Raw genomic sequence first — 27,523 nt, 5'->3', positions numbered from 1 at the left:
TGACAACGTTAGCCACACGGCTGTAATGGAAGGACTTGACAACCTCCACTGCGGCGAGAAGATTCACAGCTACGTGAAGGCCTTTCTCTCCAACCGCACTGCAACGGTTGGGCTCGGAGACCTTCGCAGCGCTAAATTTTCGACCCCCAACAAAGGCACACCTCAAGGGTCCGTCATCTCGCCACTACTTTTCAACGTGGCCATGATCGGCCTCGCGAGACAACTCGAGAAGATCGAAGGCATACAGCACGCAATATACGCTGACGACGTCACGGTCTGGGTTACCACTGGGTCGCTCGGCCAGAAAGAAGAACGACTGCAAGCAGCGGCTACCTGCGTGGAAGAATATGTCAGTGCACGAGGCCTCGCCTGCTCCACCGAAAAATCAGAACTCCTGCGAGTCCACAAAGGGAAACAGAAGGAAGGGTCCCTCAATGTCTCCCTCGAAGGACAGCTAATTCCCGAACGAGACAGAATACGAGTCTTGGGAATGTGGCTGCAGAGCAACCAGCGATGCGGCCATACGCTCGGCCTTCTCAAGCAATCGACCACTCAGGTCGCCAGAATGATCACGCGCGTGTCGCAGAAGCGGAGCGGCATGCGAGAGGGGGATACCCTGCGCCTGGTTCAGAGCCTGGTGGTCAGTCGCGTGGGTTACGCCCTCCCGTACTTCAACCTCAACAAAGGAGAAGTGGATAGTGCAGATACCATACTCCGCAAAGCTTACAAGACAGCCCTGCATCTACCAATGAACACCTCCAACGAAAAACTACTGGCTCTTGGAATTCACAACACCTTCGAAGAGATCAAAGAAGCCAAACTGGTCACACAGTTAGCTAGGCTCCAGCAGACTCCTACGGGGCGCTCGCTCCTTAGGCGACTGGGGCTAGGCCGGACGGCGGAATTCGAGAATCGTACTGCGAGCATACCGGACGCAATTCGCCAGACGCTAAAGGTTCGCTCCCTTCCCCGGAACATGGACCCCAACTTGCATGCGGCCCGTAGGGCAGCCCGGGCGAGGTATGTACAACAAAATCTAGCTAAAAAATCCACAACGGTATACACGGACGCGGCTCCGTATACAGGAAGCTCACATAACAGCACAGTGGCGGTAGTTATTGATTCGAACTTAAAGGAATTAGCTAGCGCCTCAGTGAGGGATTGCACGGTAACCGAAGGGGAGGAGCTGGCCGTAGCTCTAGCGGCGGTAGCCGGTTATCGAAGCAACATGTCCCTTACCATCCTTACAGATTCGAGAGAAGCGTGCCGTAACTACATGAACGGCCGCATAGGTCGCGCCGCGCTCCGGCTCCTCCAGAGCGCGACCCCACCAAAAGTCACACATAGCATTTACTGGGTGCCAGGACACACCGACATAGCGGGGAACGAACGCGCCGACGAGGTAGCTCGAGGGTATACGAGCCGAGCTTCCTCCCAATCGGACGATCTACCCGACCGAGTCAGCCCTACGTACTCAGACATTCTCAACTACTATAAGGGGGTACGGATCCGCTATCCGCCGCCTCATCCTGATCTAAATCAACTAGAGGCAGTGTATTGGCGAAGATTGCAGACAGGAACATTCCCAAACCTGCATATCCTTAGCAAGATTTACCCGACGCAATATCGGGACACTTGCCCGTGGTGTGGCAGCAAACCATCGTTGTACCACATCACGTGGGAATGCAGTAAAAACGACAACTTTCGCAAAGACCCGAGTGCAGAACAGTGGGAGAGCCGGCTCTCCAGCGGCGATCTGGGTTGCCAACAAGGTCTGATCCAGCACGCCCAGCGAGCAGCGAAGCTCAGCGGAGCCCTGGAATAGGGGCACCGACCCTGTGAGAAGAAGGAAGATGGACCTCTTCTTTCTCGTCTGCTACTAGCACCTTTCTAGAGCAATAAAAGTCTTTCCTACCTACCTACCTATATCGGGTCAGACAAGATTGCACTTGTACCAGAGGCTAAGGTGCTAGGTGTCATACTTAATGAACATTTGGTGTGGACCTCGCATGTTAACTTTGTCCTTGCTAATTTGGCGAAAGTAGTTGGAGTACTGTGTAACTACCGTCATGTCTTACCTGCAAGGCTTAAACTTCAGATATAAAATGGCCGTTTTTTCATCCCAAATAGACTACGGTTCTTTAGTTTGGAGTATAACATCAAAGGCAAATATTAATAGAATCCGCATATTACAGAAAAAAGCCCTCCGGCAAGTTGCGGGAGTTTTTTGGGACGCACCATCAATGCCTCTTTTTCAAGTGTACAACGTTACACCGTTCATTAAATTGTATAGCTACCGATTGATAACGCGATATAAGACATGTCTGCAATTCAATAATAAGGCATATCTATCACTGTTCAATCTGAAACAGCCCCCTGACGTGCAATATTCGCTTCGGAACCAAGAACCATGGTTGGTTCTGTTTCCTAGGACGAGTCAGGGAGTTGGAGCAGCATTGAAACCCGTATAAGCAGGCTTCTAAATGAGTTAATCTCAAAAGATATAAATGTATACAGCATGACACAGGCCGAACTTAAGGCGTATCCGCTAAATTTCGCATAAATGTGTCTTCAACCGATCACTCCTCAAGGTCAAAACAACTAAATCTTTTTAGCAGTTCTTTTGCCCACCTAATTTCGTTTTGATTGCGGTAATTATGTCATGTTGCTTCAGTCCTTAGCGATGCTTTTTGTTGCACTGTACGCCAGCAATTTTTAAGAGCGCAGGGGCCCTGTCAAGCTGTCTTCTGACAAGCTTTTTGTCCTGTGCCCTGCATTTCTTTGTATGGAGTGCAAAAATAAACATTTGATTTGATTTGATTTGGTTTGATTTAGGTGCCGCACTGAAGCGGTTAGTGAGGTTCATCGAGTGAAGGTATACTTTGCCTTGAAGAGTTCGGTCCCCAAATATGAGCTTGAAGGAGGTGGTTGAGGTTGGAATCAAGATGGGGATGTCCGGAAGTTATCAAGTTCGGCACGCGCCTGTAGTGCGGTGGCACCAGTATGACGGGAATAGATAAACCTGACAGCACGATTTGGTAATGCTTCTAAATTGTGAATAATGTATGCTTGATCCGGGTCCTAGACCTCTGATGCGTACTCGATATTAGGCTGCATTAAGGTAATGCATGCTAGTTTTCTGAAATGCAAAGAAGGTTGTTAAAAGTTACCATCTAAAAGACCAAAAGAGTGGCTAGGAGCAGCCATAATTACGTTGATGCTGTAATTCTGTGTTAATTTAGACTGAAGATGATGTCCGAGATATTTGGATGTAGTAGAAAGTTAAACCGGGCTATTAAGGAGAGTGTCAGCTGTCGGGATGCGGTATGACTTGTGATTGAAAGACTAGTTTCGTTTTTGAGGCGTTTAGAGTCAATTACGAAGTTGAACAGTAGTGTTAATCGAATTCAGATCAGCTTGAAAAGTTGACTGACCTCTGAAATTAGACGAAGTTCAGGTGAAGTAATCCTAACTTTAATCTGCTACCTGTACTCTGTAACGTGCACAAGATAGAAAATTATACCTTGGGTAAGGACGACGAAGATCGGTGAGGTTGCTTGCGCAGCTCGTTCCAGGAGAGCGGACGTCGCCCAAGCAGCGCTCGGCCCCTTGTCCTGCACCCCAGCTGCCCCGGACCCTGTGAACCCCGACCGGCAGAGACGATGGCCGCTCCAGACCGCGTGGCCGCGGCGAGGAGGCCCTCCATGGCTCCTTCAGTGGCGGCGGCGGCGGCGGTCGTGCCCACCGGCGCTGCGCCCGTGGTGCCGGCCTTTGTGCCTCGGGCGCAGGACTACGAAGACGATGAGGACGAGGTGGAGGACATCATGAGACCGAAGCCCGCGCAGATGCAGCAGGTGAGCCGACGCGTGCTTGTCTGTGCTTCTGCTGTGCACGCCTTATGAACACCCCATTGGCAGGTGGCTGTTTCTAACACAGCCACCGGTAGGGACTGTGCGACACATGTTGCTTTCCCCTATAGCAACCTCTCGCGCAACTGGCGCGACGCTGCTCCGAACTTGACCGAACTTAACCGAGCTTACCAGGGTAAGCCCGGGGTAATAACTCGGGTTGGAGCGCAGCTGAAGCGGTTGCTAGGCAACGGCGACTCAAGGTCGTTTGGTAGCCGCACCGCCACGAGCAAACGCAACGAGCCGAGCTGGGCTCCAGTAGTGTTGCTTTCGCAAGAAAATGGTCTCGAGACTTGTAGAGTTAAGGCGTAAGCCTTGCCTCATTTATGAAAACGCGTCTGTGTGTGTGTGTTTGTTTGTGTGTGTGTGGGTGTGTGTGTGTGTACGTGCGTACCAACCCATACATACCCACACACACCACACTGAATGGTACCCATAAAAGATGGCATCCTCATGCAACCTGGCAGGTGGCGGTTAAATTAATGATTGGTCGCGCAAGGTTCTTCGGGACAACCTGGATCACACAAGTCTCACCGGTGGCAGCACCTGCCACCGCAGGACAGTGGCGCATCGCTTAACCGCTGCACCACAGCGCCAGGAGTGGTATGATGACTCCCGGCGATCCATGACCGTTAGGTAGAGAAAGAACAATTCTGCATATATGGGCATTAACCTATAGCTTCCGCGTGATACTGTTAAGGCACAGCGAGGGCCGCAATACGGCGGCGACTGCCCTCAGAGTTAGAGCGCAGATCAGAAGGGGTGCGGCGGCGTCCCGGCGGCGGCTACGTAGAGCCATGCAGAGGCAGAATTACCAGCTGCGTGGCATCGGTTGCATCACGCCGCAGTGCGCGGCGACTGCGTTCACAAAGTGAGCGGGGCCGGCGCATTCTCTCACGCAAGCAGTCTAAAGTGTATCGCCGACTTTTTTAGAGGCTTTATTGCCTTGTTACAGATATTGCCCTTCGTCTGTTCATGGTCTGAAGAACGTCTATAAATAAAAGGCCGCAAAAGGTGTGGCCTAAAACTATGGATTGTCTATAAACATTCAAAAGGATTTGTTTTGCGTATAGACCGGTCTACTGAATTTTTTATGGAAATTTTATAGACTTTAGTGACAAATTTCAAAGAACAGTCCATAAACTGTCCAAAGAAATTTTCGTAAGAGCGCTCATTGTGCCAGGCGCAGTAGCAACGCAGCTTTAAGAAGGAGACAGATGGCAGCGTGCTGCGAGCCGGCTCTGGAAACATTTCCTCTATCTTGGTGCTGCACTTGCACACTTGAAGCCCGGAGAAGATTGCTCTTTCCTCACTGGCTGATGTAGACCGAAAATCGGGGCTCTAAATTTGAATCTACTTCCTAGAGCCAGGCTCGATATAAGTAAGGCGCCACATTATACACAAAGAGAGGAGAGTGCGCCAAGTATGATAGTGCCAGAGAAATTCCCCTAAGTGGACTGCAGGCAATACTTGGCAACGAAAATGATGTAGAAGAGACTGAAAGACAAGGAAGAAATTTACTGCAATACACGTCGCCTGTTCTTCTTCGTACTTTACCCTGAACGGTTTCCTTCTATCGGCGTGACGACTCAATATGGGATGCGAAAAGGAGGGAGCTGAAGCGCGTTACGCATACGTCAGTATAGAATAGTTGCGAGGGACAGCCCCTTCTAATTTAAGCTGCTGTTGTCTGCAGACAGCAGGGCGCACTCGCTTGACATTAAACTTGGTCAAGGCCAGAGCGACTATTTCCTGTTGATTTGCTCAGCACAGCGATGTAAAAGGAACGGAGTGAATTTTTTGCTCCATTTCAAAAGAAAGGAGGGTCGGTCCTGCATATCATTCTAGCAGAGTCCCTTCATATGAGGTGCTTGTTTCAGCCAAAGGGGTTCATGACGACAGAAATATAAATTTAAAGTCTGCACCGTATTTCTGAATAACTATTTGTTAGATATTCCAGCTGCCTCCCTAAAGTAACACGCAGCTCAACTCTCAGAAACAGGTGTGTTGTGGTGTTTCGTAAGAAATCTTTAGTATTTTTTGAAAGCTAGCTCGATCACTCGTAATATCACCATTTGTATTCGCGTGCTTTAGAGCGAAACATCTACTTTTTATTTTACGCCTCCGCGACCCGTGTGTGGTTAGTGATAGTTGTTAGTGATAGATGTGTGGTTAGTGATAGTTAACGTGACCTTAACTAGTAAACTGATTAATTAGTGTTAAGGTACAGGCTCAGTGCACAGTCCCACGTGCCACTTCTTTACTACTAATTACCAAAATGAGTACAATGATCAACGAGTACTGATCATGACCATGTTCGATTGATCATTGATCGTTGATCGTGTTCCGCTTTCATGTTCGATTGGCTATTGATTGGCATATGCCTATATAAGGCATGCATCCGGAAGGCGGAGATCGCCAACCTTTTACCTCGAGGTTCTTTAAACCGGGCTCAGGTGGCCTCGGATCGGGGATTCACGAAGGAGCGCATGCACTCATTCAGCGAGCTGACGCAGGCTACAGAGCCTCACGCGAGCTCTACCCCCCGCACCACCCCTCTGTACACCACGCTGATTATGCAGGCCCCCCTAACGACCAGCTTGACCAACCCATTACAGAAGCAGAGGTCCAGGCTGAACTCCAGACACTTAACACGTCCTCAGCCCCCGGCCCAGACGGGGTGCATAACAAGGCTCTCGGAATCTCGACGCACAATCCATTGCTGCACTTACAGAATACTTTAATGAGTGCTGGCGACTGGGCACCCTCCCACCACAATGGAAAGAGGCGAGAGTCATTTTCATCCCCAAACCTGGCAAACCTCTGCTCACTTCTAACCTCAGACCCATCTCCCTCACATCTTCTGTTGGCAAACTCATGGAGCATGTACTCCAGCGCAGGCTTTGCCAATACCTAGAAAGCAACAATCTCATGCCCACTAGCATGTTTGGATTTCGACCAGGGCTTTCCACACAGGACGTCTTCTTGCAGCTAAAACATCACATTCTCGACTCACAGACCTCCGACACTAAAGCTATCCTAGGGGTGGATCTCACTAAGGCATTTAATAACGTTACACACTCAGCTATCCTAGAAAACCTTACGACCATGGGAGTCGGCGCCAGGATGTACAACTACATCCGAGACTTCCTCAGCCACCGCACAGCCACGCTTACCTTCGGCGACCACAGCCTACCAGGGATCACGCTGGGAGCTCGAGGTACGCCCCAGGGAGCTGTCCTCTCCCCTATTTTATTCAACATAGAACTTCTTCACCTACCACAACAGCTAGCTCAAATTCCCGACATCCATTTCAGCCTCTACGCCGACGACATCACTGTCTGGGCAAACCATGGCAGCGATGCCGAAATAGAAGAGCGCCTACAATTGGCACTGACCACCATCGACACATATGTACGGGAGCGTGGCCTGACCTGCTCCCCTTCAAAATCGGAGCTTTTCCTCTACCGGCCCAAGCAACCCGATTCAGTCAATGCACCCATCTCCCTCGCCCTAGGTACCCATCCCATCCCACTAGTACACAAAATCCGCGTACTAGGACTGGTTCTCCACTCCCACGGTGCGCACGGAGAAGTCATAAAGACACTTGAAACACACGCTCAACACACCACTCGACTGATTCGCCGCATAGCGAACCGCAGGGCTGGCCTACGCGAGCGAAACACGACTCGCCTCACCCAGGCTTACATCATAAGCCGCACAACATATGGCCTTCCATACCTACCCCTCAAACAGAAGGAGAGAGACTGGGTTAATGCGCTCCTACGTAGTTGCACGAGAACATCTCTACGTCTTCCCCCCAGCACATCCAACGACCGACTCCTCAAACTCGGTGTACACAACACCTTTGAGGAGCTGAAAGAAGCTACCTTTATGACACAACAATCCTGTCTATCCAGCTCAGAGGCTGGCCGTACTTTATTGTCCCAGTTGAGCCTGACCCCAATTACAGAGCCTACCGAGGGGGTCCCCCTTTCTGCTACCCTCCGCTCTAACGTCAACGTAACCCCCATCCCCAAGAACATGCACCCTGAGCGAGACAGGGAACGCAGAGTAGCAAGGGCTCGGGCCCTTCACAAACAGTATAGCGGGGACCATGAGGTGGTCTACGTGGACGCAGCGGAATATACGACAGGCTCCCGTATGGCCCTGGCAGTAGCCGACAATAATGCAAAGCTTCTAACCTCCGGCTCAATCATCACCAATTCGACCACAGAGGCAGAAGATGGTTTATGGTTTATGGGGTTTAACGTCCCAAAGCGACTAAGGCTATGAGAGACGCCGTAGTGGAGGGCTCCGGAAATTTCGACCACCTGGGTTTCTTTAACGTGCACTGACATCGCACAGTACACGGGCCTCTAGAATTTCTCCTCCAAAGAAATTCAACCGCCGCGGCCGGGATCGAACCCGCGTATTTTGGGTAAGCAGCCGAGCACCATAACCACTAAGCCACCGCGGCGGGTCAGAAGAGGCAGCCATCGCGCTTGCTCTCATTTCTACATCTGCCACAAAAATTATCTCGGATTCCAAATCTGCAATTTTGAATTATGCAAAGGGCTACATATCCAGCACCGCTGCTCGTTTACTACGTTTCTGGCAGCCCCGGCGCCTCATCACCCTCATCTGGACGCCAGCACATGCTGGCCTCCCTGGCAACGAGGAGGCTCATTCCCTAGCCCGAGGTCTCACATTCCGGGCAGGAGTCGAGCCCCCTCTACGAGCCTCGGAGCGCCTGCTCTCCTTCCGTGATATTCTCTCGTACTACCGAGACAAACGAAGGGAATACGCACCCCCAGCTCCATCCCTCACCATAGCCCAGGCTGCACATTAGCGACAACTACAAACCCGAACTGCTCCATACCCAATACTGCTGCATGCCCGATACCCCGACCAATTCCCGTCATCATGCAAACTTTGCGGCAAACCAGGAGACTTCTTACACACCCTCCTCACATGCCCCACCTTCCCTCATCCCCCATCACCAACCGCGGCGGAGTCTTACTGGGAGTCTCTTCTGACCAGCTCGTCCGCTCAAGACCAGCGCCGGATCATCTCCAGCGCTCACAGAAGGATTGCGCTCCAGGGGCTATCCTTCGCGTTGTAAAGGTGCCTCCTCCTCACATTGAGGAGGCATCCAAGTGCCATGTAGGGGGCTTCGCCTCCACGATTTAAATCATTGGCAATAAAAGTTTCCACCACCACCACCACCCCTCCCTAGATAACAAACAAGCAACATTCTGGCGCAGACTACAGACACTCTCTCCCCTCACCCCTCACCCTAGCCCACTATCATCCCTCCTTCCCCAATCCGGCATGCTCTCTATACCCAGAACCCTTCTCCTCTTCCCTCCACATCCTTTCCCTCTGCCCTGCGGACCCTCACCCGCGGGACCTAGAGAACCTCAAGACATGGGAGGACTGGGAGCCCCTGCTGCGCTCGGAGGACCCGGCCGTGCAGACCATCGCCACCGGCCGCGCTGCCAGTGTTATGGACTTTAGGAACATAAACACTTGAGTGCAGTGGCGTCGAGCGGGGACCGTAAGGCGTTGTCCGAATCCCTTTTAGAATAAAGTTTTTTCTCTCTCTCTCTCTTTGCTAATATGGTAACGACAGCATGAGGGATCAAAGGCTTTTGCCAACTATGCAGGCTTCCTAGTGCATGACGCCCTCCAAGAGTACAGGACCAGACTGTTAACAAACGGTGAACAGACCCGGCCTTTCCGGTAACGTACCTGCTTGCTGTCAATTAAAGCGCAAAGAGTTCCGCTGGTTTAGCCGATGAGTGCTGAAATTTTTTGCTTGGTAATAAGTTCTTGCGCGTCGAGAAAGAAAGCTGGCGCTGCTTTTTAAACATTCAGTAAGCCTACTAGTGGAACATCTAAAAAGGTTTTCATACCATTAAATAAAGAAAATAGTATCTTTCACTTAAACACAGTTTAAAATTTTGTGGTAGGAGCAGCTGACAGATTGTCCAATGCTCAGGAAGAAATCTTTCCCGTCGTGCAAACCGCCATATCCTAGTGGTTACCGACCTCGGTAGCTATGCCCAGGCTCTGGCTATGCCTTAGGGATGCCCGCTGCGAGCTGTCGATCTTCACATGAATCTTTTAGTGCAACATTCAAAAAAAGTTTTCATACGACTTAAAGGAAATACTCCCTTTCACTTAAACACAGTTTCAAAAATTCAAGAGGCACTTTGTTGACCTAAAGTGCGGTGAGGCAAAAACCTTCAGCGCAGTGTTGCTGCTTGTGTCACTGATGTGTGGTTAAGATGTTAAGCTTCGCCTCTAAGAGTGGAACGCGACAGCGTCTTGCAACGCTGCCACGGAGTCGACAGAACGCCATCACCCATTCGGCTCTACACTTTGCTCCACGGTAATTTGGTTTTTGAGGAAAGGAAATGTATCTCTCTCGCATATCTCGGTGGCCACCTGAACCTCATCGTAAAGGAAGGAAGGAAGGAAGGAAGGAAGGAAGGAAGGAAGGAAGGAAGATGGGAGTGAACGAAGGCGCCGTATTAGCTATAGACGCGCCTTTGTTCAATCCAAACCAGCGGCATGGCGGAGTGGTTAGCGTGCTCGTCTCGCTCTCCGGAGACCCTGGTTCGGTTCCCCAACTCGACCAATTCCCTACTCGGTTTTATTTATTAATGCTTTTGGGTTCTTTCGCTCACGGCCAACGCCAACGCCGCCGACGACGACTTCGGCTTTTGTGCGACACGGGGGCCCAACCCTATCGCGTTAATATTCCTAGGGTGGCCAGACGCTCCGTCGAGGTGGTTGTACGAAGGTTGGGGGCCATCTTTTAATATCCCCTTTATGATGGTGTCACCTTGCCGTTCCTTGCCCTCTGTTAGCGTGTGAGAGCGTAGTCCCTATGTCATTTGTGATTCGTATAAGTACCAGTACATCCGCCGCGGTGGCTCAATGATTATGGTGCTCGGCTGCTGACCCGAAAGACGTGGGTTCGATCCCGGCCGCGGTGGTTGAATTTCGATGGAGGCGAAATTCTAAAGGCCCGTTTACTGTGCGATGTCAGCGCACGTTAATGAACCCCAGGTGGTCGAAATTTCCGTGAGCCCTCCACTACGGCGTCTCCCATAGCCTTAGTCGCTTTGGGACGTTAAACCCCATAAACCAAACCTCTAAGTACCAGTGCTTGTGTGGGTGACTAAGGGAGGAGGGGAGGCATTCGGTTTGCAGCCTTCGGGCTGGTGGTGGTGGTGGTGAAAACATTTATTTCGAATGAACTGGAGGTATGTTTGGATCAGCCCGAAAGGGACCGATCCTTACAAACACTAGGTGGAGGTCCCTAGTATGGGACCCCAGTGGCGGTTGCCGCCGCCCGGGCGCGCCCGACTAAGGCTTGTTGGGCCTGTAAGTCGTGGCAGCCGAGCAGGGTCGCCTCCCAGTCCTCCCGGGTTGGGTTGGGGATGGGGCGAATAGCGGGGTTGGAGGGGCAGGCCCACACCGTGTGATAAGTGTCAGAAGACACTGCACTACAGTGTGGGCAGCGGCCGCTAAAGGAGGGGTCAAAATGTTTTAGCGCTGCCGGGCACAGCAAAGTATTGGTGAGAAGGCGGAGAAGGAGCCGCTCATCCGCCTTCTTCAGGCCTTTACATGGGCTAGGGTAAAGGCGATGACACTTTTGATAATATGTTGTAATATCTTTGAATGTATAGACCGGATTAAAATCGGGTTCCTGATCGGATGGGGAGGAGAAAACAGCCCGGTGAGAGAGCGCGCGGGCGGCTGCGTCTGCTGCCTCGTTTCCTGCCAACCCCTGATGAGCAGGGGCCCATATGAGGTAACGGTGTGCGGGGTCCGTATCCCGTATGCAATTTTGATATATTCGATAGGCTAGGAAGGGAGTGCAGCCTTGTTCGACGTTCCGACAGGCCCCTCGCGAGTCGGTGATTATGTATTTTGAATTGGAATGTGAGGCCGCGAGAGCAATCGCGACCTCTTCTGCTTGTGTTGCACTGCGAGCTCTGAAAGTTAGGCCGTTAACTGTGTTGCTGTTGTGAACTACCGCGGCCGTGTACCATCCCCCGTGGTGAGGGCCGGAAGCGTCCACGTAGTATACACCTGTTTTGTTGCCATAATATCGGGCTAGCGCTTCCGCTCGTGCCAGGCGCCGACCATTATGGTCTTCATGTGACATGTTTGCTGGAAGAGGCCGCACGTGGAGGGCACGTCTCCACAGTTCCGGGATGCGAAACCTGTCTTCCATTGGAGGGGTGTGTTGGATATGGAGTCGAGCAAGAAGGCGGCGACCCGACTCCGTTAGCGACAAGCGCGTGTACTGGTTTGTAAGGTGCGCCTCCCGGAGCTCCCGGAAAGTATTCACCACCCCAAGAGCCATAAGCCGGCTGTTTGAAGTAGTGATAGGGAGGTCAAGGGCACGTTTAACAATTTTGCGAAGGATGACCTCAAGGGCGTCCTCCTCTTGTTTCCGTAGGTGGAGATAAGGAGTCGAATAGAGAATTCGACTAGTTACGAAGGCGTTTGCCAGCCGCAAGGCATCCTTACTTCGTAACCCTCCGCGTTTGTTGGAAACCCGTCGGACCATGCGGCCCACCTGGTCCCCCACCTTACGGAGTTTGGCCAATGTAGTGTCTAGCCGCCTGTGTTTGTGGATGTAGAGTCCGAGTACCCGTATCTCATCACTTTCGCGTATGGGACCACTCTCAAGAGAGAGAGATATTTTAGTTGTGCACTTCTGTGAGGGGCGGAGGTGCACAAATTCCGATTTTTGAGGGGAACATTGAAGACCGCAGCGGCGGGCGTAGCGGTCTACTATCGTCGCCGCTGTTTGCAGGCTGGTTTCAATGTCTCCTGTGCTGCCCTGCGTTGCCCACAGAGTGATGTCATCAGCGTACAGGGCGTGCTGCACGCCGGCGACACCACTCAGCTGGGCCGGCAGGTGCATCATGGCCAGATTGAAGAGCAGCGGGGAAAGTACCGCGCCTTGAGGGGTTCCCCGCGTGCCGAGTAGGTAAGGACCATGGTCTCTATCTTGAATTCGAATGTAGGATTGACTATCCATTAAAAATTGGCTTATGTATTGGAATGTGTTGAGGCCGCAGTCGGTGTGACTTAGGTTAGTGAGTATGATCTCATGTGTTACATTGTCAAATGCCCCTTTAAGATCCAAGGCGAGTACTACCCGGTCATTATGGGGGCATTCGAGGGGGTCAAGGACTTCCCGATTGAGTTGCAGGAGGACATCCTGTGCGGATCTGTGTGGCCGAAATCCGAACATGGTGCTCGCAAAGACTTGTTTGTGTTCAAGATATGTAGATAACCGATCCCGCACCATCGTCTCCATTAGTTTGCCCACGCATGAGGTGAGAGAGATGGGGCGGAGGTTTAGGAATAAATGTGACCAAAGCCGTTTTCCATTCGATTGGCAGGGGGGTGTCCCCGCGCCAAATCGCATTTACGTATTCCAGGAGGGACTGGTATGCCAAGTCGGGCAGGTTCGTCAAAAGCTTGACGGTGACCTTATCCCGTCCTGGCGCAGTGCCCCGTTTCATTTTGGCGAGAGCCGCCCGCAGATCATGGAGCTGGAAAGGTTGATCCAGCTCCGTGTTCTCTCTGCCTGCATAAGAGTACGCAGATCCACGGGGGTCTTGGGCTGTACACAGATACTGGTCCCGAAGTTTCTGTGCCAGTTGAGTTGTGTTGCCAGGAAAAGCGTGCAGTGCTCGCTGCAAATGTTTTTGTGTTTCGGATCGTGTTTGGGTTGGGTCGATTAGGGCTCGAAAGAGACGCCACGTGTTTCGGCTGGACATTTGTCGCGCGGCCGTGTTGCATCTATCTACCCAGTTGGAGTCGGCGAGTTGGGCCGCGTACTCTGCCGCTTTCTGGGTAAGCTCGGCAATTCGAGCTTTAAGCTTTCTATTGTGTTTCTGCCGTCGCCAACGGCGGACGAGGCTGCGACGGGCTTCCCAGAGGTGTAGAAGGTGGTTATCCACGTCCGTGACCGCCTCTGAGAGCTGGATGTGTGTTTCATGCGAGGAAAGGTGTGCCAGCAGCTGTTGGGACCATGCTGTGTAGCCTTGCGCGGAAATGGGTGTATTATCAAGTGAGTTAAAATTTTGCCTGAATTTCGTCCAATCTGGGATATGGGCTTGTGTTCTTGGACGCTTGAGGGGGCGTGTGCGTAGTGTAGTGTTAATGATGCAGTGGTCGCTACCGAGGGTCTCCTCGGTGTTGAGCCAGTCTGCGTGTCGTATGTTGCGAGTGAAGGTTAAGTCCGGACACGTATCCCGTGTCACGGAATTTCCTAGCCGGGTTGGGTGGACAGGGTCCGTGTGGAGGGTGAGGCCCAACGTGGACGCAAGCTCCGCCAGCTTACGCCCGCGCGACTCCTCCTTGCGATACCCCCACTGCTGACTGGGAGCGTTAAAGTCGCCCACAATCAGCAGGGGATCGCGGCCCGCTACTCTTAGCGCGCGGCTAAAGAGGTCTGCAAAAGTCACTCGCTTTAGTTTGGGAGAGCAGTACACGTTGAGTATATGCAACGGTGGGTCCCTGCGGCGGACTGGTAGGAGGGTCACCATTACATAAGAATACTCTAGTTGGAGGTCGAGATCCACTAGGTTGGCTGTGTAGTTTTTGTGAACGAGAAGACAAGACGCGGGGTCCTGTTGGAACGTCGTGTAATTTGAAATTGTGGCGCCCAGGCCTGGCTCTTGGAGGGCAACCACGGCTGGTAAGGACTCGAAAGTTTCAAGGTAGAGGCGGAAATTGGCCCGCTTAGTGCGGTCCTTAAAGCCTCTACAGTTCCACTGTGTTATTGAAGTTGACACGGCCGAATTGGATATGGCGGAACTCCTTTGATTAAGGTGTCTCGCCATGATTTAAAATTCTTGGGGGGGAGGAGGAGGGATTGGCTGCCTCAGAGCCAGCTACTTGCGCCATCAAGGGGGTGATGACGGAAGGAGCGGGGCAGCTGTCCTCATTGTCCGAATCAATAATCAGACGGTTGAATTTTGAAGGACGGGATACGTCCCTAATGGGCCCCGTCCGACGGAGGAGGCGGGGGTTGTCCAATATGTGTTTTGATACTACCGCGGGGATGGCAGATTTGACCTTGGTCAAGATTTGGTCCATGGCGGTCTCGATCATAGATCGTAATTTAGAGGTTAAGCGCTCCTCCATCGCGGAGATGGCTGTCACGAGGGCAGGCGAGATCTCCGCGTCGCTCTCCATTGCGTCCGAGTTCTGCGGGCTCGGAGCGGCGGACGCCAATTTTGATTCTAAATTTTGAATTTTGTTGAGCAAAAGCTCATTCTGTGCCCGGAGCACGTCGATCTGTTTTTTGTATTCCGCATCGAGTGCGGAGACGATAACTGGGGAGGAGGGGGAATGGGAGGAGGAGGAGGCGATCTCAGCCCAGCTGCTCACCTGTTGTTTGCCGTGTTGAGACGCTGATGCCCGGGCGCCGGCAGCGCCATTTGTCTTGAGCGCCGGGAAGTGGCCAGCGTCCCTGCCGCTGGGCGGTGGCGGTGGGGGCGTAGTCTTGTTCCCGGGTGGTGACTTCACCGAGGATGATGATGATGACGTTTTGTTGTCGATGCCGTCAGCTCCACGCGGCGTTCCGCCACCGGCACCTGAATTGGGATGACTTGCCTGCCGGCCAGGTCGCTGTTTTCCAGGGAGCTCTGGGCGCCTAGTCTTGCGGCCGGGCACCTTGAGCTGCCTGAATTTCCCCGTGCAGTCCCGGGAGTTGGTGGCGTGGGCTTGCCCACAGACTGCACAGGACGGTGTGCACTCATACGGTGTCTTCACCCCGTCGCCGGTCGACACCGCACTGCCACAAAGGCCACACTTTTGATCCGGGCAGGGGCATGTGTCCGCTCGGTGTCCCACGGTGCCGCACCGCACGCAGGCCGGGATTGTTTTCTTATATGTACGCACAAGGGTGACTTCCGAGTTGTAATGAACGTATCGCGGCACCACTTTGCCCACGAAGGTGAGCACCGCGACGTCTGATTTTCCAAGCTTGCGGATATCGGCAAGCTCTCCAGCACGCCACTGGATCTTGTTTTGCAGGGACTCACTGGTCTCGTGCTTGGCCACGGTGATGACGCCGCGGCACACGTCACCAGTGAGCTTCAACTGGCCGTACATAGAGAGCTGGCCTTTCGGTGTTGTTAGTTCGAAGTCCCGCAATAGCTTGTCTGCGACGTGCGGCTCTCGGGTGCCTGCCACGATCAGGTTTTGCTCCCATGTGGGGAGCAGGCTGAGCGATGCTGCGGCCTTGGCGCCCAGGTAGGCCGCGAACGCTGCTCCCAGCTCACCATGTTGAAAGACATCCTTCAGAGCGACGGTCACCCGGGGCTTCAGGATGATAACGATGTCTTCGGGATGAAGCCGCGGCAGCGGCTTTGGTTTCCAAGCAGGTCCCTGGGGCCCACCGTGAAGCGCTGCAGCGCGCGCAGCAGCGTTGTGCCGTGTTGAGCGGCCTGGCGACGTGGCGTCCGCTTTCTTGGAAGCGTTCCGCTTGCGGGAGCGGCGTTCCACTAGCTTGAATAACTTCAAGTTCTCGATGGGCGCAGAGGCCGGGCTATCAGGCGCTGGATTTGCTGGAACCTCGGACCAGGCCATGGCGTCCGGGTCGTAGCCACGTTGCAGGTTTGGCGAAGCCATCTTGCCGCGGGTGGGGACTCACTCACGGCCGGGCGCCGCCGTAGGCGTTAGGCCTAGCGCCGCCGCCACGATACCTAAGTGAAGATCGGCCCTAAAAGGCCTAAATTTTGCCCCACCTGTGTGCGAGAGGTATGCACAGGTAGCTGACGACTTCGGGAAGCCAGACAGGGCTGTGTTGACGGGGTTGCGGTCGAAGATACGTGGCTCCAGCCGAAACTTGGCGGAGCCGATGCACTGACGTTCTCTCGCTCCGCGCGCTCACAGCGCCCGAGAGATGGGCTGCCGGCTCTCGCCTTCGGGCTGCGGCCGTGTATCTGTTTTATGCGAAGCATATTGCTAGAGCTACCACTCACGCCGTCGCCATGGGACCCCTAGCCGTCACGCCACGTGACACCGTGACGTCACATCACGTGACATCGGATGAGAGAGCCGGCCTCCACCTCGCGCCGGCGCCGTGGGATGCTTCGCATTCCCAAGGCTTAGCCAAGCTGAGCATCAGCAATTTTTTATTTCAGCCGGCGTTTGTTCCGGCGGACGCCGTTGCTGCGACGCGCGTCTTTACTCTCTCTTTTACTCTGTCCTCTTATCTTTCAACTCTCTTCTATCTGCACGTGGCAGCGGTGGTGGCTCGGCTTGAGCCAGTCGGCAGGCCTGAGCACTTTTCCTTTTCATCCTTCTCTCAGTCGCAACCCGGGTGACACGGAGGTTGCTGTGTATCCAAAGACCAAGAATGCGCGATCAGGTTAACTTCCCTGACAGCTTGACGTCCGATCATGAGGTTGATGTAACCTGGAGAGACGTATCTAGGCCCATGAACTCGTATGACATCCGATTTCGCCAGGGCGCAGTGGGGACGATTCGGGCTGCTGATTGTAAGGTGGTTTCTTTTTGGCCCAGGGGAACCCTTTGTGGCCCATACAGTTATATCATCAGCGTATATGGTAAAGCCTACATTTGGAACCGAATTTTAATCCGGCGGTCAAATTTTGATGGAGGCGAAATCCTAGAGGGCCGTGTACTGCGCGGTATTAGTGCACGTTAATGATCCCCTGTTGGTCGAGATTTCCGGAGCCGTTCACCGCGGCGCACCTCATAGTCTGAGGCTCTTTGCAATGGTTTACCCCCATAAACCTGAAGCACTGAGCCACCGCGGCGGTGCGGTAGAGTAGTGCTTTCGCAAAAAGAAAAAAAAAACCTAGTGGAAATAACAGGCAATTTCAGGTTGGGGGACATGAAACATGTGGGGTACAAAATATGCTTGACATTCAGAAAAAAAAATAGGATGAAGGTAGAAAAAACAAACACCATCGCTGAAACTGTACACTTTACACGAAGCAGGCAGAGAGCCAACTATATTGCCATGTTCATTTTTGTTAGGTTACAGAGATGTACTGCATAAATCAGAATGATTTACCAGTGAAATCTGTGCTATCGTGGTCGGACACTTCATTCAGGATAGGTGTCAATAAGCTGAATTTTAACTTCAATTTCCCGTAATTTGTGCGGAATATATCAACATTCTGTGTTTCCCGGGTTTTGTGTATAATATAAAGGATGGTTTGTAAGCTCGGCTAGTTTAACTAATGAACTGCCGTGTTTATCAATTTGTGACTTGCAATACCGGGGCAACCTTTCAGATTATAAAAGCTGTATAGGGATAATTTAAAATTTTGTAAACAATTCAGCCGTGTTTAATAACGAGGGACTCTTCCAATTACTCGCATAACACATCTCTGTTTCGAGCGTTGTAGTTACCAATGCAAGCACGCCAAAACTCGTAAGTGAGAATTTTATAACAGCATGTGGACTGAAACAGGAATTAAGAATTAGGAATTGAAAACTGGAATGGAAGACGGGAACTAAGATCCCTTTGAAAAGACGGCAATAATACAAACTGTACGATAATTTATAGATAATCTCTATCTGCTTTGCAAAGATAACGGAAACTCTTGCGAATTACATGTGTGGGGTTACTGGCACGGTTCAGACCCTGAACTCAGGGCCAACGCCACTCCGCTAGCTCGACCACACCTGTGGCCGCGAAGAACACCACCGAGGAATAAGCCCGCAGGCAAGAGCTTTAATTGGGATCTCCCAATGTCTTTCCTCGGTCGCGCGCAGGCAGCAGCGGCAGGCAACAGGCACAGGAGACAGGCACAGAGCAGTTCAGGTCACCTGGGCCGCCGCTGGTGTCGCGTCCGCTCTCTCTCAAGGCTCGCTGTCAACTCTCCATCAGACTGTCTCGTGGGCGCGGCCCGTGCGGCCGCCGAAACCGAGAGGGGTGGGCAAGGAGGGCTGCCCACGTGACGACGCGTAGTCGCGGGCGCCTCCCCTCCGCTCCCTCCGCCGCTGCGCCTAGTCGGGGGCCGCCAGAGGAAGAGCCGCGGTAGGCCACGAGAGAGAGAAGGGTGCATCCGGCGGGCGAGGGGCAACATGGATCCCCACACCCTCCCTCTCTCAATAGTGACCTCCACCCGCTGAAGCGAACTCGGCGGATCAGCAGGTCCATGCCGCCTTTCCGGAGACTGGGCCCCGGGATGGTAGCTCTGCGCCTGGGGCGCGGGCCAGACCAGGATGGCGCCCGCGAAAGCCGGCCTCCGCATTCAGGCCGCCCATCGTCAGCTCGGCCCGCGCTGTTCCGGAACCGCCGTCGAGGCCCCGTGCGATGGTGTGGGGGCGAAGTTCGGCGGCTGGACCCCGGCCGCGCGCCGCTCTCCGTGCCGTCGCTGAAGCCAGGGCCGTAAATCAGGGCAGCCGGAGGGGGCTCAGCTCCTCCGAGCGGGCGTCTTGCAGTGTTCCGGGCACAGGAACTACACCGGCTTGTGTATCCACACAGGCAGGGTGGGCACGAGACCTCTCGCACCAGGCTTTGCCGTGGTCGGCATGGGTAACATTCGGCGATCTCGCCCAGTTCGGATATTGTGACGTCGGGGGCAAGGATCTCCTTGAATGAGGTCCACCGTGCGCGATCTCGCGCGTCTGGCGTTCCTTCGCCGTTTGCTCGATCTCGAGCTGTTTTGGCAACCGACGCCGCCGTGTGCGTGATCTCACGCTTTCGGCATTCTCCCGTTGCCCCAGCGAGCTCGCTGGCTTCGGGTATTATAGCGATGCCTGTAGAGATCTCTCTGGGCTTCGCTCGCCTCTGCACAATCTTGCGCGGGTGGCGTTTCTGCTTCCACAGCAACCTCCCTCTGGAAGTACTGTTTCAGCTCTCCCACGTGAATGGGTCCGTTGATTCGGCCCGATCTCGGGTCTTTCAGCCGGTAGTTGAGCCGCGAAAGCTTCTCAGCGATCAGGAAGGGTCCCACCCATTTGGGCGCTAGACTGGCCGCGAAACCTGCGGTTGCATCGCTGAGTGCGTGATTGCGCTTGAGAACGAGGTCTCCCATCTGAAAGTCCACGTCTCTGTGTGCGCGATCATAAGTGGCCTTTTGACTTGCCCTGGCCTTCGCGCGGCTGCGGTTCGCCTCCTTAATGGCATTTGCCAAATGCTCGCGCAATCGCCTTGCGTAGTCGTCAACATCTGCCGTGACTTCGCGGACACTCTCCGACCCTTCCATCAGAATTGTGTCCATAGGCGTGTTCAGCTCCCTGCCAAACATGAGAAAAGCCGGCGTGAAGCCGGTCGAGCGATTTGTGCTCGTGCGCAGAGCGAAGGAGATAGCGTCCAAGTGCTCATCCCAATCATTGTGCGATCTCGCATATGCGCCCAGGAGCGGCTTGATATCTCGATTTCGGCGCTCGCTCACATTGGACTGGGGATGGTAGCACGTGGTTTTCTGCTGCCGGACACCCATTGCTGCACACGTATCACGGAAAACTTTCGAAGTGAAATACGTGGCATTGTCAGTGATCAGCCGCTTTGGAAAGCCGTAGCGGCAAAACACTTCACACAGCTTTGCCAGGATCTCCCGGGCAGTCGCTTTTCGCAGCGGGTACAATTCAGCGATCCCACTGAAGTGACACGTGACTACCAGCACGTATTTGTACCCTCGTTTGCTGCGCGGCAGCGGCCCCATCAAATCGCACGCCAGGATCTCCCAGGGCTTGGTGCTTGCCTTTCCACCTCTAGGTTTTCTCTCTTGGCATACGTGGCATGTTCGTACATATCTACATACGTCAACCTTCATTCCCGGCCAGGTAGCAAACCGACAAAGCTTCTGCCATGTCTTTGGAGCGCTCCCGTGACCGTCTGCGTCGTGATAGTGCCGCATAGCGGCGCGCCGCAGTTTGCGCGGAATAACGGCTTTGAAACTCTCATCCGAGGCCTCTTTGCCTGGCACGTATTTTAGCAAAGCTCCATCACGGTCCAGCAGGAAGTTCTCCAACTCACTCGCCGCAATACCAGCGACACTAGAGTTAGCGCCAACCACACTACCAGTGGCTTCACAGCGCAATTTGGCCTGACTCGTCGGAGTGTCTGTCTCTTCACTAAGACTATTGATCAACTCCTGACAGAATGAGTCTTCCTGCTGAGCCTTGACAAGCTCTTCTCTGCTGAACGCAACCTCGAGAGGGATCCCCGCTCCAACGAGGTGCACGTGCTCTCGGGGCTTCGAAAACGGGGCACTCCCCGCAACGAGCTCCTTCCGCAGAGGGGGAGACAGCTGCCACTCTGCCTCCTCCTCGTCCTGGCCGGCCGGTTGGGTGTCAGTGACCGGCGCCCGTGACAGCGCATCGGCGACTACATTTGCAGTGCCTTTGCGGTAACGCACTTCGAACTCGAAGCGTTGCAGTGTCAGGGCCCATCGCGCAAGCCTCCCGCTGGGCTCACGCAGGCGTTTCAGCCAGGTTAAGGCCATATGGTCGGTCTCGACCGTGAACTTTGTTCCCTCTACGTACATCTCGAACCTTCGAAGTGCGTAGATGATGGCCAGGTATTCCTTTTCTGTCGCTGAGTAATTGCGTTCTGCCGGCGTCAGGGCGCGGCTCGCAAATGCCACAGGTAGGAGTTCATGCCCCTCCATCTGAAGGAGTACTGCTCCCACCCCGATATCACAGGCATCTGTCTGGATAACAAATGGGCGGTTCAGGTCGGGCAGCTTCAAAGCCGCCGTCTCAGCGATAGCGTGCGAGAGCTGATGAAAGCTCTTTTCCTGCTCGTCTCCCCATATCCACGGAGAAGACTTTCTTAGCAATCTTGCCAAGGGCGCTTGCAGTCGCACACAGTTAGGAATGAAATGGCGATAGTATCCCACCATGCCAAGATAACGGCGAACACCGCTCACATCTTTAGGCGCAGGAAACTCCAGGATCCCCCGAAGCTTCTCTGGATCAGGAGACACCTGTCCCCGTTTTACTCGATATCCAAGCAAGCTCACCTGAGCCTGGCAGATTTGCACCTTTGCGGGATTGAGCGTGATGCCAGCCGCCCTGAGATTTCCCAGGACATCTCTCAGGTGATCGAGGTGCTCCTCGAAAGTTTGAGAGTAGACGATCACATCGTCCAGGTATGCGAGAGCGTGATGCCATCTGGCGTCTCCGAGTACACGGTCCATCAGCCTTTGGAATGTGCTCGGAGCTCCGGACAAACCGAAAGGCATTCTCGTGAAGTGAAACAGACCTCTGTGACACGTGAAGGCCGTTTTGCACTCATCGCTCGGTCGCATTTCGACCTGCAGGTACCCCTTGCTTGCGTCAAGAATCGAGAAGAACTTAGCGCCACCGAGATTTGAGACGATCTCGTCTATTCTCGGGAAGGGGTACGCATCTTTCTTTGTGACCGCATTCAGCCGCCGATAGTCAACGCACAAGCGCCACGTGCGATCTTTCTTCGGCACAAGAACCACTGGGAACCCCCAGGGACTGGAAGAGCGGCATATGAGACCAGCATCGAGCAACTCCTGGAGCGCCTCGTCGATAGCTTGCCGTCTGGCAGCACTGACGGGCCTTGGGTTACATTTCCAGGGCAGCGCGTCACTCGTATCTATGCGGTGCTGCACCAAACTAGTGCATCCCGGCTGGTCTGTGAATATCTCATCAAAGTCATCCAACAACGACAAGAGGCGGTCACGTTCGAGCTGTGTCAGCGCACCGGCATCTGCCAGTAAGTTGTGCATTTACCCCCGATCTCGGAGGAAACCTGTGCTGACATGCCGCCGCTGCCGATCTCGGCATTGGACGGGGAAACCCGCTGTCTCTTAGCTCGCCGACATCTGTCGGTACAGCCTGCTTTCCCTTCTCCGACCTCGGAGAGGGCGCATTGAAGCGGGCCGCTGCTGCCGATCCCGGCATTTGGCGGTGCAGGCTTTGCTCGTGGGAGGTATTTCGCTCCTCCGCGGCGTGTCGGCCGTGCGTTCTGACAACGATCTCGTTGCAGTCGGCGGGTCGACAAAGGGCCTCAGTGGGGCGCACGGGTTCTCCCGATATCCGCCACGGGCGATGTCTACAACCAGTCCAGTTTTCGCCAAGAACTCTCGGCCTAGAATAACTGGCACTGTGAGACCAGGCAGGTGAACGAAACGCATTCTGCGCACACGCTGATCCCAGCGCACTGCGAGGCGAACGTCACCGCAGGACCGCACTTCTCCGCTAGCTAGCTGGAGTGGCGTCCTTCGCTGTCGCAACCGAACGGATCTCCGCCGGAGCTGGGAAACGACCTCGTCTCCTATTAGCGAGATGCTTGCCCCCGTGTCCAGCAACGCCTTAAAGGTTCTCCCCGCAACTGCGAGGTCCATGAAAGGCGCAGGCGTGTTAGTTGGTTCTCCAACTTTGAACGCGGACGTGACGGGGATGGGCTCCCGAGCGTTGGTAGCCTCCGCCGGTGCTGCTACCGGCGGCCTGCCTCGTTTCCCGATCTCGAGGGGCAGGTTCTGGCTATGTGACCACTCTGGCCACAATTAAAGCAGCGCACAGATCTCCATGCTTCTCGCTGCGACGCTCGGGGGTTCTCAGTGGCACCTCGGCCATCCAGCCGTACACGGATCTCCGTGGGTGCTTTCTGAGCAGGTGTGGGCTTTTGTCGCGGTACCCCGCAGATCTCCGGGGGTTGTGTATCAGCACTCCGCAGCCCGTACTTGTAGGGATCCAGAGCACGATCCGATATTGCGAACGGCATCCGCTCGTTCGTGAACGCACCTGCCATGGGAGTGATCTCACCCCTTATCGCTGCAACGCCGCTCCAGGCACACCTTGGCTCGAGGCACTCCTCAGCCGGCGGTGGGGGCCGGTATTTACGGGCCGCTGAAATTTGAGCCTGGACTCGGCGCGCTTCAACGGCAAGCTCGTTCAAATCGCTGCATCTGCAGCCCCTCAAGTAGAGGGAAAATGTCGGATGGCTCTGCCGGATGACATGTTCCACTCGCTCCGAACTCGGAGCTCCTGGGTCTGCATATTCATACAGCTCTTGCATCGCTCGTACGAACTCGACAAGCGATTCATCCGGGGCCTGTGTCCGCAGTTCAAGCTCTCGTCGCATACGCAGCTTGTAATCGTATGGAAGGAACTCCTCCCTGAACAAGCGTCGAAAATCAGCCATGTTGCCTGCTGTGTGGCCAACCAACTGGTACCACCGGGCGGCTTGATCAACGAGTGCGACGGGGAGAACTCGTCTCAGAATCTCGCTCTCGCTCAGGTCACTCGCTAGCTCGTACCGGCGCAGGGCCAGCAGAAAGTCATTCGCAATTTGCTTGTCGCTGTGGCCACTGTAATTCGGTATCGGCACTCCGATCCGAGGGCCGGGCGAGCGAGCTAATTGCAACATCTGCTGCAAAGCGTTTGCGAGGACGTTTGCGATGTTCTCTCCCTCTGCCGGACACACTGCGCGCTCTTCAGCCACCTGGCTGGGTGCGCGTCCCACATTTGCGGGCGTAGTTAGAGCGGGGCCAACTGGCCAGCTTTTGTTGCCTTCGCCAACTGGCGGTGGCTTGTAGTGGTGCTCGGGACCTCCCGGACCAAGTTGCGCTGCGTCACCCTCTGCCATCTGGCGGGGAGCGCGGCCCGCATCTGCGGGCGTTGACGCAGTTAGACCACCTGGTCTGAATGCGTGCGCAGGAGTTGAAAGGAGCGAGTAGCCGACGCCAACTGGCAATGGCTCAACGAGCAGTCCAGGATCTCCTGGGTGGAAACTCGGTTTGCGAACCGCATCTGCGGACGCGCCTGAGAAGTAGCGGAGCGTTTGGAAGCCACTGACACCTGACTTTGGCTTTCCTTGCTGGCCGGGATCTCCCGGCGCGTAACCAGTTGCGCGACCCGCATCTGCGGGAGCGCCTGGGGACACGTTCAGCAGAACGGAACTCCTGTAGCCACAGCCATCTGGCTGCTCCAGCTCGGAGTATTCACCAGGAACTCCTGGCGCAATATTTCGGGCGCCAGCCGTGCCTGCGGCTTCATGCATAGCGCCCGACGGACCTTGCGCTACCGCATCCGCGGTCGGTTTAGATGTGGCCACGGAAACGATGCTCGAGATCTCCCGTGCTTCGCCGCATACATCAGCCAACATCATTAGGTCCGGCAGCCCGTAGCGCGGGCTGCTCATGCTGTTCTTCGTGAGCTAGCACCCCACCTGGAACTCCAGAGGGGCCCCACGTTGGTGCGCCAAAATGTCGGGTTACTGGCACGGTTCGGACCCTGAACTCAGGGCCAACGCCACTCCGCTAGCTCGACCACACCTGTGGCCGCGAAGAACACCACCGAGGAATAAGCCCGCAGGCAAGAGCTTTAATTGGGATCTCCCAATGTCTTTCCTCGGTCGCGCGCAGGCAGCAGCGGCAGGCAACAGGCACAGGAGACAGGCACAGAGCAGTTCAGGTCACCTGGGCCGCCGCTGGTGTCGCGTCCGCTCTCTCTCAAGGCTCGCTGTCAACTCTCCATCAGACTGTCTCGTGGGCGCGGCCCGTGCGGCCGCCGAAACCGAGAGGGGTGGGCAAGGAGGGCTGCCCACGTGACGACGCGTAGTCGCGGGCGCCTCCCCTCCGCTCCCTCCGCCGCTGCGCCTAGTCGGGGGCCGCCAGAGGAAGAGCCGCGGTAGGCCACGAGAGAGAGAAGGGTGCATCCGGCGGGCGAGGGGCAACATGGATCCCCACACATGCCACATGGGAACAAGCCTGACGGCAGGAAGAAATTAGATATGTGGATTGGATACTGTTCTGTCATGTCAGCGGTGTATTTAACTGGTGTGAGTGTGCTGCGCTATGAACGACTGCAAGGCACAGCTGTCAACCACTAAATATGCATCCATACTGCGCCACAGAACAGGTGCGTGCTCACTGTGCCGGCTGCAGTGATGGAAGTGCATTGGTAGGAGTTTCTGTAATACTGAAGGGCAGTAGAGAAGCTATTAGGATGCTGGGATGTAGTGGAGTCTGTTGTGTTTAGCTTTTTACTCGTTCTGCTGCAGATGGGCACCTCCGGCCCCAGCCTGGGCCTCATCTTCGGCGTGGCGCTGGTGGTCATCACGACCTCCGCGGTGGTCACCTTCTACGCGCTGGGCAAGGACAAGGAGAACACGTCGCCGAGCCTGCCCTCCAGCTCCAGCGCGCCGTTGCCGCCGTTTGTCCACGTCACCGGCGGCGATAATAATAAGAGCCTCGACGCCGAAGACCCAGACGCTGGCGTAGCCGAAGATGAAGGCCTGAGCAGCGGCGAGGGAGGCGACGACACCGCGTCGTCCGCACCAGAGACGAGTTGAGCGCCGCCCCCTCTTCGTAGGGGGATGGCGCTTGGCCATTAGTTCTTTTTTTTTACTGTTACCGTCCTTTTTTTGGCGATTGTCGTTTTATGTCCATAAATTTCGTATGCATATGTTCTGACTTGTGAATTCAGGTTTGTTTTATTTACACCTGAGCAGCTTGAGCAGCCTGAAACAATTAAGTTGTTATTGTGTCTAGACATTCGCGGTCGTCATTGATTTCTCCTAACTGCCACGGCATTGCATGTCGGCGGAACCTATAGTACAATAAACGTGCTTCAGTTTGAGCATGTTTATTTTCCGTAAGGCCGCCTTGTATCGGGGGTATTACATAAGGAGTGGGCATTTAAAGCGAATATTTTCACCTTCACTACGACGCCTTTCTTCCTTCTTTCTTTCACTTCCTGCTTTTTCACTTCCATTACGGTTGGTTCGGGAGTCCACCGATGATATGTGACAGTTACTGCGTCATTTCCTTTCTTGGAAACCAATTTTTTTTTATCGAGTACAATAGGTCTTCGATGTCGCCGTAGTGAAGGCATGGGCGATTCGATGCGGAGCGGAATGCGTTAGCAATTCGGCTCCGATTTCGTGAGCGCATTGACTCTTGAATTCTAGAGGCCCGTGTACTGTGCGATGTCCGTGCACGTTAAAGAACCCCAGCTAGTCGATATTTCCGGAGCTCTTCACTACGGCGTCCCTCATAGCCTGAGTTGCTTTGGGACGTTAAACCCCAATAAATCAACCAAACCAACCAATTTCCATAATTTAAACCAGATTAAACGTCCCTGCTCCCGCCTTTTCTTTAACTCAACCACTGACGGTAGGAAGAGTCAGCCAACCTTTCAAGCAGTCCCGTGGCGGGTTGCCGCTCTGCCATCGGCGGAGTGATAAGTAGACATCGGCGAAAGCAGAGTCCGCGCGTATTTTTACTTACGTGGGCCTAATTTTCGACTATGTAGCCTCTGACTGGATCTATTTGTTCACTGAAGCCTAAAAAAAAAAATAGAAGCGAAGCTGCCACGCGACTGCCTGAAAGGCACCCCACGCGTTAGATGACTCCTCCTACCGTCTGTGGTTGGGTTCAAAAAAGGCGGGAGCCGGGACGTTTAATCCGATTTAAATTATGAAAATCGGCTGCACAGGACAATACTTCGGAGTTTCTAAGAGTGCTAGAAACGTGTTGATCGAGTTCCTGTGGTAAAAAGACGAGTTCAGATTTCTCTTCAGTGCACCTTTAAGCTGGACCCTCCACGTGGTGGCTGAGGGGTTATGTTGCTCAGCTGCTGACCCGCAAGACGCGGGT

General features: G+C 54.2%; 2 protein-coding genes across 2 annotated transcripts; one reads left to right on the top strand and one right to left on the bottom strand.

The window, feature by feature from the left end:
• The first annotated feature begins 3,662 nt into the window (after positions 1-3,662).
• LOC149338903 (uncharacterized) lies at positions 3,663-26,217 on the top strand. The gene is made up of 2 exons (XM_089550376.1): positions 3,663-3,854; positions 25,927-26,217. The coding sequence occupies exons 1-2, from the start codon at positions 3,663-3,665 to the stop codon at positions 26,215-26,217; spliced, it is 483 nt and encodes a 160-aa protein (XP_089406502.1).
• On the bottom strand, positions 9,948-24,291 carry LOC149338904 (uncharacterized). The gene is made up of 2 exons (XM_089549998.1): positions 23,443-24,291; positions 9,948-10,034 (listed from the first exon to the last, which is right to left on the bottom strand). The coding sequence occupies exons 1-2, from the start codon at positions 24,289-24,291 to the stop codon at positions 9,948-9,950; spliced, it is 936 nt and encodes a 311-aa protein (XP_089406124.1).
• Positions 26,218-27,523: the final 1,306 nt, after the last annotated feature.

This window comes from Amblyomma mixtum, chromosome 6, assembly GCF_055824585.1.
Source record: "Amblyomma mixtum isolate Tamu chromosome 6, ASM5582458v1, whole genome shotgun sequence".
Classification (NCBI taxonomy): Eukaryota; Metazoa; Arthropoda; class Arachnida; order Ixodida; family Ixodidae; genus Amblyomma; species Amblyomma mixtum.
This window is presented reverse-complemented; position numbering and strand designations above follow the sequence as displayed.

Excerpts from the sequence above, each read along its gene's own strand:
- LOC149338903 (XM_089550376.1), top strand. The coding sequence starts at position 3,663 with ATGGCCGCTCCAGACCGCGTGGCCGCGGCGAGGAGGCCCTCCATGGCT. Across the intron at positions 3,855-25,926 it reads AGCCCGCGCAGATGCAGCAG|ATGGGCACCTCCGGCCCCAG; the intron begins GTGAGCCGACGC and ends GTTCTGCTGCAG.
- LOC149338904 (XM_089549998.1), bottom strand. The coding sequence starts at position 24,291 with ATGTTGCAATTAGCTCGCTCGCCCGGCCCTCGGATCGGAGTGCCGATA. Across the intron at positions 10,035-23,442 it reads AGCGAGAAGCATGGAGATCT|ATTCATGTGAAGATCGACAG; the intron begins GTGCGCTGCTTT and ends TTGCACTAAAAG.